This window comes from Sinocyclocheilus anshuiensis, unplaced genomic scaffold (assembly GCF_001515605.1).
Source record: "Sinocyclocheilus anshuiensis isolate Anshui unplaced genomic scaffold, SAMN03320099.WGS_v1.1 scaffold2171, whole genome shotgun sequence".
In the NCBI taxonomy this organism is placed as follows: domain Eukaryota; kingdom Metazoa; phylum Chordata; class Actinopteri; order Cypriniformes; family Cyprinidae; genus Sinocyclocheilus; species Sinocyclocheilus anshuiensis.
Genome location: NW_015537929.1, coordinates 577,077 through 590,174, shown reverse-complemented (window position 1 = coordinate 590,174; position 13,098 = coordinate 577,077). Strand labels below are relative to the sequence as shown.

General features: G+C 36.1%; 1 protein-coding gene across 5 annotated transcripts in view; it reads left to right on the top strand.

The window, feature by feature from the left end:
* Nucleotides 1-13,098, top strand: part of LOC107657944 (E3 ubiquitin-protein ligase RAD18-like) — a 34,690-nt gene that overhangs the window by 18,722 nt on the left and 2,870 nt on the right. For 2 of the 5 annotated variants that reach the window (XM_016446300.1, XM_016446297.1), the window contains 2 exons: nucleotides 1,580-1,718; nucleotides 9,428-9,474. In XM_016446300.1, coding sequence (XP_016301786.1) covers nucleotides 1,580-1,718; nucleotides 9,428-9,452 — 164 coding nt within the window. In that variant the 3' untranslated portion in view covers nucleotides 9,453-9,474. Of the gene's footprint in view, nucleotides 1-1,579; nucleotides 1,719-9,427; nucleotides 9,475-9,767; nucleotides 9,819-10,425; nucleotides 10,827-13,098 lie in introns of those variants that run through there. The other 3 variants (XM_016446291.1, XM_016446306.1, XM_016446314.1) reach the window with 3 other exon arrangements.

Genomic DNA, 13,098 nt, shown 5'->3' with positions numbered 1-13,098 from the left:
ACGTCTGACATACTGTTTGCACAGGTGAGCTCATAGGGGTGGAGTATCTTTATTCTCAAGCCAACAGAGTGTTGGAGGTTGACTACCTTATGGATCCCGATGCTACTGATGGGAGTGATGAGCATCTGGAGGGTGACCTGGAATATGAGGATTCAGACTTTGATGACCTCAAATCACCACAGTTCTTGGAGCTCAGCCTCAAACCACATCAGCCCATTCAATATCAGGCAGCACTTCTGCAATCACCTTCCTCTGGCCCCTCAACATCGCAGCCGGATCCAATCGTGTCTTCCACATCTGGGCCCATAAAGGACGAGCCTACCGCTGCAGACCAGTTCACGCCTCGGAGCATCTCACAGGAGGATGATTATGTAAGTGCTGTTCACTGAAAAAAAAAAAAAAAAAAAAAAAGGTTCACATACTTTTTCAACAAAGAGGTTCACTATTAGAGCATTTTAATTGGTAAACAAGTGAAAATATAACATGTTGTGTGTTATTTGTTTTGATTAGACTCTCTTTATCAAGTTTTAGGACTTTTAGTTTTTAGGAAATGTATGCAAAAAAAAATAAAAATGTAAATCTTATAAATCTACCACCACTGTAGTGACAGAGTTACTATATACTAAACTTTCAAACAGTGTTTGTGTGTGTGAATGAAATGTGCTGTACATTTCATTCACACACACACACACACACACACACACACACTGTTTGAAACTTGAGTACTTTTGTGCGGCACCTCAACAATTGCAGTAAACAAGTGCCTGCAGACCCCATCACTCGCTCTAATGATAATTCACCGGTCTCATGCTGTTATCAACAAAGCATTAATGGCTCTATATGTGGACTTCAGAGTCAGTAAGTAGTTTGCAGTGTAAAAATATTCGAGATTGGTTATCTCTTTATCATATTTTGGAATTGTCAGTTCTCTAATAGTGGTTATGTGTAAATAGAGATTTTGGTGGTGTGGTGATCAATACAAAAACAATACCTTTTTTATCACTCTGTAAATGTTAACGTTTTATATATATATATATATATATAGTGTTTATCAATAAATTCAAATTAAGTTTTTGCCGCACATGTAAAAAGAAAAAAAAAAACTAGTGTTAGTGTGACTCTTGCTGTGACACACGTGTTATGTTGTATTTCTTAAAAACACCAAGACTTATTTTAATTTTAGATTCTGACTACGTCTAAAATATACAAGAAAATATTAACAAAAATAAATTGTCCCAATAATCAATATCATGGGGTTATATTTCACAAGGTTGTCCACAAGATTGTATTCCAGTGGTGTATTCATAACTGTATTTGAAGAGTTCAGATGCAAACGCCTCTAGTGCCGTCTGAAATTTCTTCTGAAATGAGCATTTTTACCAGGCTCTTATGATTAGGTTCAGTAATTTTACTTTATTGGCAATGTATAGGTTTTTTTCTATGCCATTAAAGTGAAATAACTGAACATAAACAGGAGCCTGATAAAAATACTCATTTTAGATGAAAATTTCAGATGGCACTTAGAGGCTTTTGCATCTGAATTCTTCATTTTTTCTTCTTCTGTCTTTCAACGTAACAGGTGCACCACGCAGCATTCAGAACACTCCCCAGCCTCTCGTTTCTACAATGCTGAAAGTAAAGAGTGAAGAGATGGAGGGGGTAATTGAGCTTCCATCAAGATCATCAAGCCCTACAATCAGTGAAGTGTCAGTCAGCAGGTACTTCTTTTTGAAAGCAAACTATTTCCACCCTTGTATTTGGAATAATTTTAGGTGGTCAATACTTAAAGAGATAGTTCCCCCAAATTCTATCAATTACTCTCCCTTATATTATTACAAACCTGTATGACATTCTTTCTCCTGCAGACCACAAAAGAAGATATTTTGAAGGATAGCTAAACTGTTTTAGTGACCATTGACATTTGTATGGGCACAAAATAGACATTTCTCACAATACATTTGTTATATGTATTGTTTCATGTTTTAAATGACATGAGGGTGAGTAAATGATGACAGAATTTTCATTTTGGGTGAACTATACCTTTAAGCATAAGGGAAATAAGACCAGATTGCTGAGCTTTTTGTCTACCAATGTCTTTTAGCTGAATACAGCATGGCATAGAGTGCATTATTGCTTTTATTAAAATATTTATAAGCAAAACTATTTAACAAGATCCAGTCCCTGATGTCTAAATCTGCATCTAGGACCAGCAAAACAAAAACTCCTCTTTGGCCTGTCTTTGAAACCACATAGTTTTTGCAAGCAAAGTATTGTGTAAATGCATGCACTTTGAAATCATGTGTTTGCTAATTAACTTTCACGTGGAGAGATTTCGTGGGGAAGATCTGTCAGCATAGACAGTCATTCATCATAACATAGTATTTATTATTCAGGGAAAGTTCAGTCAGAGAAGTTTAATTTAAGAATTTCTTTCTATTTTTTAAATCTTGTTTCTTAGTCAAGATGCTTGCGGGGTGCTGTCTTTTCATTTTTCTTTTTGTTATACTTAGAATCCATAAGGCATACATCTAAATGTGGTCTTGATAACAAGTAAGCATTTCATTTAGCCACAGAACATTGAATAGATCCTTGGACTTGCTTTGATTTGTCTTGGAGTATGCTATGAAATGAATACAATTTGACCAAAAATGCTTTCAAACCCTAACCTGAGGGTAGTGTTCCTCCCTGTCTTTCTTTCTCTAGTCCACTTCAAATACTGCATACGTCCATCTCTACGATTAAATATCACTGTTATTGGAAACCTGCGATTGAGAGCACGTTCAGGTGTGGAAACATTGTAAATCATTTCCAGTGCCCTCTCCATGCTCTGTTCCTGACTATCTTGTACAGTTTTTCATTGGCTCACTTCCTCTCTCAGAGCAGATGAGCCAATTTCCTGCTGTTTTTAAAGCAATATTGACAGGTCTTTTGCTCTGCAATCATCCTGTGAGCTGTTTAGGTCAAGGTGTGGGATGTTAACTTTGGCAGAAAGGAACCTGTCAGTCACTGAGGAAACAGATTTGGAGAATTTTTCATTATCTCGCAGGCTGTCAAATGCTTTGATATTTAGGTGATTGAGAGCTCCTTGTTGCTTTTCACATTAGGATCTATTCAGAATCATTTTGTTTCTATTGTTGGGATTCATTGCATTAGCTTTGATTTTTGAAAACAGCTTCATATATAGATTTTTTACAACAAAGACAGAAACAAAGATCATTTGAACTTACAATAAAATTAGCATAATAAAGTACTATGCCATCAAATACAAATACTGTATGTATCAAATGCATTGAATATACAGGGGATGAAATCATAAAGTACTGAAAATAAGTACTACTTGCCCTATGAAAGCTTTAATGTAATCAGTGGCTGTTGTCCAGTTATAAATTGGTCATGGTGATGCATTTTGGAGCCTAGCTGTGGCATATTTCAGAATTTTAAAAAAGGCTTTTTTTTGAGGCAAATCAGTCTAGCATTACCATTAAAATGGTTTTTAGATGGTATCAAGGCCACCATTAACACCCTTTTTGCTGCAGATTAAGTATTTCTGATTCTGAAATGTACTGTTTCTGAATCCACTTAAAATAGTGATACTACTGGTAAATGTAAACGTGCAGGAGGAAATATCAACCATTAGAGACCATAACAGTTTTTTCTTTCCGTTTTTTTGTCTCACTCCATTTCCCCATAGGAAACACACATAATGCCCATAAAAATAGACTCTTCCCTATTCATTCATAGAAAACCTTTTATGAATGAACATGCCAATACATTGTGTGTATGATCATTATTTTCTTGTATATTTTCTTTTGTATTGTACTCTGTTTAATGCATCCTTATGATAGAACCACTAGTTAATGTAACCTCACCTATACCATATTTGGTATCTATGACAGGGCCTGAATTTCATTTTGGAAAATGGGGGGAATTCCCCCTTTAGGTGGCTCTTGGGGGGGGATGTTTCGTCACCCAGTGTATTTGTGTTTTACAATTTATGTTTATTCATATTTATATTGTGAGGAAGACTCTGAATTAGAACTTTGATTTCAAACTCTGAAGTGAATTTATTTTAACTAAAATAAGAATAGGTAAATGAAAAGCAATGGCACAAATAAATACAATAACAAGATACAACTAAAATTAACTGTGCTTTAAGTTAAGTAGGTATAACAGTAATATTCAGGTACAGAAATACCACAGAAACGGAATAATCTATTTCACTTTAAAATAACACTAGTTAGTCTTCAATGTATAAATAAACATTAATGACGGACAGCAGCAGGTTTATTTAAGCTGCTGTCTCTTTAAGACCTCATGCACGGATCTAACTGTTACTCATAAGTTTTGTTTCTCAGCTGTTTACTTTCACTTAATAGTCTATATACCGACAATGTTTAGTATAAATCGACTGTTTATGTGAATACACATCAAGACGGGCATTTTGACATAATTTTGTGTGTATTTGGCCATTTACGTGCAATAAGGCTCAACACAACTTCATTCGTGCACGGATAAATTATTTATAATAAACACTACAGTATTCCATTAAAAAATAAGAATTTTCCATTTTGATTTCATGCCGTCTTTAAACTGCAATCATCCAACCTAAATGTTTTGTCATCCAGTGTATTTGTGTTTTACAATTTATAATGTTGTTGATTCATATTTATATTGTGAGGAAGATACTTACAAAGAACCTTGATTTCAAACTCTGAATTGAAATTATTTTAATTAAAAAAGACAAGTAAACAGTCAGTTTAAAATAAGAATAGATAAATGACAAGCAATGGCACAAACAAAAACAACAACAAGATACAACTAAAATTAAGTTTTTCAGGTAGGTATAACAGTAATATTCAGGTACAGAAATACCACAGAAACGGAATAATCTATTTCACTTTAAAATAACACTAGTTAGTCTTCAATGTATAAATAAACATTAATGACGGACAGCAGCAGGTTTATTTAAGCTGCTGTCTCTTTAAGACCTCATGCACGGATCTAACTGTTACTCATAAGTTTTGTTTCTCAGCTGTTTACTTTCACTTAATAGTCTATATACCGACAATGTTTAGTATAAATCGACTGTTTATGTGAATACACATCAAGACGGGCATTTTGACATAATTTTGTGTGTATTTGGCCATTTACGTGCAATAAGGCTCAACACAACTTCATTCTGTAGTCGCGTGCTCTCTCTTGTGGCTCTATGTGCGCGCTTTGGGTGTGAGCTCACAGAAAGGGGTCTCACAGAGAGCACGCAATTACTGAATAGAGCACTTGAATGTTTAAAATTGTAAGACTCAAAAGCATGTGCAAATGATACATTCTGTCATCTGTCCCTAGCGTCTTTCACGCTGAAATATTTGCGAGAATTTCCTGCGTTACAAGTGCAGAAACTGCGGGAATCAGTAGAATTATGCGCAATGCCCGCAATCCCGCTGAATTTGAATTTTGATGATCTAAATGAGTGTATATTATATGTTGATACCCATGCAACATATTAGTGTTCTAAGAATCTTGAATAGTTTTTGCATCAGCACCCAATCCAGTTCGAGGACAAAGAGTTGTAAACTTTCCCTCCGAATTTTTACGTCCGCATTGGTTCACTGACCCCCTGGAGGTGTGACCTCCATAGAAGTTAAAATGCCTCACATCAGTGACCCGGCCAAGGCAATGCAAGTATCATACATTTAACTAAACAAAACAGAGGTTTAGTATAAGCTGTAGACCCTGTTGTAAAACGGCGCTGATGGTTTCACTCAGGTAGTTAACTGACTCCTTTTCATAGCTTCGTTCCCTGTTTCTCTAAAGGTTTCAGTCATTCTCATTTGCCCTTCCTGCTTGTGTGATTGTTTGTTTGTGTAGACTAGTTATGTATTAGTGTTTAGTTAATAAAACTTTTGTCCACAAATTACATGAGTTTCTGATTCTCTCACTGCTTGTGGAAAAATGTCCCTTTAACGATCCGATCTAGTTACATGCTCTAATGCACTAGTACTGTAAGAAAGTTATTTTCTGTGGCCCTCAAAATGCCTTTTACACTTTGTGTGTGAGCAGCTGCTGCATGTTGCAAAACAATGCCCTGGCCACAATATTCATTTTACATGTACATTTTTATTGGTTTTATATTTTGTTGCAGTTTTGTATTTTGTTGTGATGCCAGTATCAAAGTCTCCTGAGAGCTGTCACCAAGAGTCGTGTTATTAATCATAATGCAAGACTGTGGAATTTAGTTTCAGGCGAAAATGATGTGTAGAATGTGTGATGAAGTTCATCAAATGGGGTCTTTTCATTAATAGTGTGGTTTTGTTGACGGAAAATGTAGTCGATGTGCTAATAACTTTTAACCAGATTTCATAAGAATATTCATGCCAGGTCATGCTCATCGAGAGACTGAAGAAAGTCGTTGAGGGAATTACAAAAATGTAACCTTTGTAAAGCGTTTACGAATGAACTTGAATAATCTTTGCCATTGTTAAACTGAAAAATGAATCTCGCTTGTTTACTCTCACAAGTGGCCCTGATTGCTTAGCTCTACATGGCGTCCTTTGTAAGGACACAGCATTTAGATATGTAGATTAATGTAATACGATGTTATGTGTGCACAGTCCTGCTTGGCTCAGGGGCACTATAATTTGATGTATTTGTTTTATTAATTTGTAGAAGGCCTCTAGTAACAGATGTTCCTCATTGTGTCTTTAGAAAGTGGGTGGACCGTTTTAACAAGGTGAATGATAATGAGAAATTTTCATGTGCACCGTATTCGTTGGCTTGCCAGACAAATCTATACATTTATGTATATATGTTATGTCACATCAGCCAGTGCCTCATCGAGGTCTGACTAGTTGATTTAAAAAAAATATATATATATATATATTGTAGTTTTGGCACACACAACATCTCAATGTTGTGATTTGCTGTCAGTAGAGTTAAAGGTTAAAGTCAATTTTTAGCAATGCATCAAGTCCCCAACGCTTGCAGCTCCACTAGTGTAAGGACACAAATCAGAGGTGATAAGATCTATTACAGGCTCATAACTGCAGCTCATACTGGAGTCTTGAGATGGATGGTGTTCTGCTTTGGTACTCTGGGTAATTAACTGATACTAGGAGCTTATTCACATGGATGATTCTTGTATTCTAGGGATTAGTTTGTATATGCTTATTAAAATATTGCAGACCATGAACTGCATAGTTTTTTAAGATACTGTATTTGTCATTAGCACTTTGCATACTGACATTTTGAGTTCATGCTGTAAAAATGAGATTAATTTAAATTATTTGTTTACGCCTAAAGCTCTATTCTGGGGTATGTCCTCTGTTTTGTACTAAAACTTCTCTCCTAGTTTGTTAAATCTTACAGTTGAAGTCTTAATCATAAATATTTTTAGATGGGATAAGAGTGTATATTTCTTTTTTGTTTAAAAGTTTTTGGTGGATTCATTTCTGATTATTGTCAAAGAAAGTCTGAAATCTCAGCTTCATAGGTTGATTTGATCTGCTTTGTGGCGTTTATTCACCCTGAAGTTATGCATTTGAGTGCTTTTGTTGAACCGTGACATTGAGGTGATTCACAGGTGTAGAACCAATCAAAATGCTTGAGGTAGGAAGACGTTTTGAAGTTCTTCTCCCCTGAAGTTTCAGCAGTAACATGATCTCTGTGTCCTGTCCTGTCTTCTCCAGCACCGTCCGTTACTGGAAATGAAATTAAATTACTGGTTGATATGTCCTGATCTCAATAAAGTTTACACACACTTTTGGTCTGTGAATTAGATCTCGCTCGGGACGAGTGAAAAATTTAAGGGGGTCTGAATACTTTCCGTACCCACTGTATATATATATATTGCCACAAGTTGTCTGCAACTAATTTCAATCCTTTATGAATGCACCTTTTGATAGTAAGATACTTTAGTATGCAGCAAGACAAATGTTCTTGCATACCTGCTCTTCCTATATGTGTAAGAATTGAAGTGAATGGAACACAAAATTTAATGCGACCTCACAGGTTCATACTTATTAGTACTTACCAATTCTTAATACTTTTAGTCCCTACTATGTTTTTGTGTATTGTTTTGTATCCTCAAAATTAAAGTCAGGGATGACTGGGGGCTTGATTACTGTTTTTATGTTTTTTTTGTTTCCTCTTCATTTCCAACTTCTTCCTGTGCAACCAATTCCCTCCGTTTCACCACTCTCCCCTTTCCATCACTGCCTCCAGCTACACAATTTCCGCACTTCCTACATGGCAGATGGCTGGCTTATTGTGTCCCCTGTGCTTTTCATCAGTAGAGACCAGTTCTGTAATCATTTCTTAAGAAAAGTTGGGCCCAAAGCACCAGTGTGGCAGTGAAGGGGCCTAGTGTCGTGACTCGAGTTATCGTCCCTAGTCTCTCATAATTGTGCCTAGGTCTGCAGAATCACAGTATTGCTGCTCTATGTGCATGTGTGAAGTGCAGTAAAATGTCATACTATTATGTGGTGCAGAGGTCATGTAACATCATGCTTGTGCTTGTTGGAAACGAACCTAGGACTGACCTTGAGAATTTTTTGAGTGTATACAGACTGCCAAAACAGCAGAATAACATTTAAAAAAAAAAAAACATTATGCTTTGGAAAGCTTTTTAACATAAAAATGACATAACTATGACATTAACATTAAAATGTTTCTCACCAAGCAGGTGATTTTATATTAATGTATTTGACAGAGTGTAAGTAATATTTTGTTGTTTGTGATGGCATTCCTCCGATCCAAAGTGTTTTGTAAGAGAACTGTAATAGACTGGCCCATGCTGAATCTTTACAAATATTTTAAATATTACATATTAGTTGATGCTGATAGCCTTGTGGGCAGCCTAATTACCCTGTCTCTAAAAACTATTAAAAAGTATAGTTTAGAGCAGGGATCCTCAAATCTGCTCCACAAGATCCACTTTCCTGCAGATGCCTTGTCCAAATACCCACACTTGCGGTCTTGGCCACTTGACAGCGCATGCACATGACAGGAAGTAAGTGCGCAAGACTGTCCCAGGTCTTAAAAACACCAAAGCACAGTGCCCTGAACGCACACTAAATCCACACTATCTCGAATACTATTCAGGAGCGCTATTCGGGGCTTATTTTATCCCATCATGCATCATGTTTTGGAAATACAGGAAATACGTCAAAGTAGCCAAGAGGTGTCGGCACCGATAACCTTGTGGGTAGCGTGTCGACATACAGCGCCGTTGCGCTTTGGGTGTCGTGAGTTCGAGTCCCAGCTCGCAGACCTTTCCCGATCCCCCCCCCCCTCTCTCTCTCTCCCACTTCGCTTCTTGTCAACTTACTATCCTATCGAAAATAAAGGCATAAAAACACCAAAAATAAATCTTAAAAACTAAATTACATATTAAATATTAACAGCCTTTTCTCTTTGTCTTTTGTTTCAGCTCCATCTCAGATATTTTCTGTTGAAGACATGGCAGCAGCTTCTCAAGTAAATAGCTCTTCACATACAACAAAATGACACATTTTCACACTTCACATCACATACACAATTACAGAATGTTAAATCAAAATATCTGACACGTCATTAACAGTTATTCAGATTTTTATTTTCAGATGATTCATGACTATTAATTTAAGTGGTCATCATGACTGTTAATGCATGCTCCTTATCTTATTGTGCACAGTTCGCCTTTACATGTCATTTCCAATAATTTCTCTTCAAAATGTCTTTTTTTATTTTTATAAATGTATTTATTTTTTTTTACTAATTTTCCTTTGTAGATAGTGTGACATATGCAACTGTTCAGGCGTAAATCCTGGGGGGAAAACAATAAAAAAAATCATGGTTTCCACAAAGATTGTGCTTTCTGCTTTCAGTATTGATTAGAAATGTTTCTTGAGCACCAAATCAGCATATTATAATGATTTCTGATGGATCATATGAAATTGATAACTGAAGTAATGGCTGCTGTAAATTCAGCTTTGCCATCACAGAAATTAATAAAATATATTGAAATATAAAGTTATTTTAAATGTAATATTTTCCAGGATTTACAGTATAATGGTAATGCAGGCTGGTCTGTTTATTAATGTTAACGATGAACAACATCATCGATGCCGATAGCCTTGTGGACAGCATGCCGACATATAGTGCTGTTGTACTTCGGGCATCCCGAGTTCGAGTCCCATCTTTCCCGATCCCGTCACCCTCACGCTCTCCCACTTCGCTTCCTGTCTAATTACTTTCCAATCATAATAAAGACAAAAACACCAAAAATAAATCTTAAAAAAATAAAATAAAAATTAGCAATATCATATCTCATGTTCTTGATGAATATTCCCCATTGACTGGTATTTCATTTCAGTTATCCAGTGCTGATTTCCCCATGTTAATTTTTTGCTACTTTCAGCAATAAACATGCAGTCTATTCTTTGACAGGATGTTGTCCCACAAAAATCCCCACATCCACAGTCATCTAATGAAGGCTTAGAGTCTGGCTAGTTTTTGTTGGCTTGAGTTGTATCCCTATAGTTCCAGCACATCTGGAGTGCGTAAGGCCTTCTTTCAGCGAGGGATTGCTCTTCTTTGATGGAGTAGTGCCCCCCACTATGAGGCACTCACTGGGGGATAAGACTCAGGCAGTAGCTGCTCTCTTCCCAGTTCAGTTTTTGTCTAGAGACGACATACACCCACCATTACTTTAGATGTGGTATGGAATATTGTACTTGTGGGATAGTGTTATGTCAGACATGATATTTAGACTGTTGTCATGATGAGATAAAAAGTATCTGTTGCTTTTCACTCTTTACAGAAATTCTTTAGCCTGGTTATTGAAGCCAGTGCCCTTGGATTTAAAGAATCTCTGTTAACATTAATCCATGTAGACATCACCTAATGAAATGTCAGTAAATCGTAGTTTGTCTTTAAATCCAGTTTTCTTATGACTATCATTTACAAAGGCTTAAGCAGACTTTTGTCCTGGAATTTAACCAACATCTGACCACATGTATTGGTTATGGTCAAAGATGCTGTCAGAACTTTGTACTGTAATAGGTTTTGATTTTTATTATTATTATTATTTATATATATATATATATATATATATATATCTAATCATAGTTAAATGAGCACATTAACACCTTGGGTTGTCTTTGTACTGTATGTAGACAAATACTGTACAGCTACTCTAATAAGGTTAAAAAAGCAGTCGCATTTCAAACACGCATGTCACAGACTTTTGAACTGCCATCTATCTGATCTATTCCTGACATAAGCAATAGCCGAAATGGTGCTTGATTAATGTCCTAGAGTTTCTTTCAGAGTACTGTAATAGGTTTTTATTTTTATTATTATTATTATTTATATATATATATATATATATATATATATCTAATCATAGTTAAATGAGCACATTAACACCTTGGGTTGTCTTTGTACTGTATGTAGACAAATACTGTACAGCTACTCTAATAAGGTTAAAAAAGCAGTCGCATTTCAAACACGCATGTCACAGACTTTTGAACTGCCATCTATCTGATCTATTCCTGACATAAGCAATAGCCGAAATGGTGCTTGATTAATGTCCTAGAGTTTCTTTCAGAAACTTTTCTGTCTTAGCCAGAACAGAACTGTCATCTTACTGGTAAAGTGAATTCTCACCACTCTGTCATCTTACTGAGGTAGATCAGGGCTGAATCCCAAATAACATACTACTTCTAAGTACCAAAAATATGTATTGCACTGGCGATAATAAAATACTTCTTGAAATTGCATCTGAGGACTGCTCAAACCAGTACTGTTAGATTTTCTTAAAGGATTTTGGCCAGTATTACCCCAAATTCATGCTTACCGAAAATGTTTTACAATAATTTTTTTTTTATCAAGGTTTTAAGGTAGATTTTGGCACCGATACGAGAGATAATTGTCAAAATGGCTGATTAATTAGCTTATATATATCTATATAACTCGATCATCCTTAGTCAGAATTTATAAATTATAACCTGTAGCATATTCTTACAATAAATAACCTATTTTTTCTTCCATCAGAATTTAAGAATCTACCTTAAACTTTGAAGCTAATATGAAAGACTTGCGCATCAAGGCCTCACCTGTTTCAGTTTTCTCTCAGAAGTGAAATGTTATCTGATAGCTGTTTCTTACAGCCTGTTCCCAAAAACAGGTATGTTCAAAGATTTTATGCGTTTCCAGAATAGATCAGCCTATTAACGCCCTCCTCATTGTTTATGAAACACAAAAATCCCTCCACTCAATCTCTGTTTGGTTAAACCTTCATCAAGACATACGGCTGCCTTTGTGTCCCAGGCGATGTCATTCATCTCCTTTTGAACTGGCTGCTTTGGGAGCCATAAGCAAGCGCTCAGTTTCACTCACTGTTTCTCGAGCGCTTTGTGTGATTTATGAACCAGGGGACTGAAAGGGCTGATTTGTTTGTGTTTTCTCATTAAGCATATGGATCAAATATTTCCTATGAATAAAATATAGCTTCTATGGCTCTTAGAAGGCTTATCTGCAGGCCTTCAGGTCCTGCTTAATTGTTATACAATAAATCTCTTTTCAAAGGCATAAAGAAGGGAGGAAGCATGTGGAAGGAAAACAGTACTGCACCAAATCCCACACACATTCACCTCTCAACGTACAACTGAGCCAATTTCCATAGCTCAGGGGTCTTCGACCTTTTTTCAGGCCAAGGGGGGTCAGAAAATTGGAGCAGGAACCTGTTACATATTGTGTTGCATTGATCAAAAGCTACACTAAAGACTTTGCCATCACAGGAATAAATAAAATTTTTTATTTACATTTATTAACTTGCCCGTGCTTTAGATCCCAACATGTAAAGCACACCTAAATGATCTTGTTCAACATGCGACCTTGAATCATCACTTTTCACATCATTCACTTACAACCAACACTGCACTCTTCTATGTGGACATATGCAGCATTCACCCTCATTATTTTTTTATGGACTATTTCTGTCCCTTACAGAGTAATGCTTCCCTGAAAAGCAGTGGCTGCGACATTCATATACAGTGGGTACGGAAAGTATTCAGACCCCCTTCAATTTTTCACTCTTTGTTATATTGCAGCCATTTG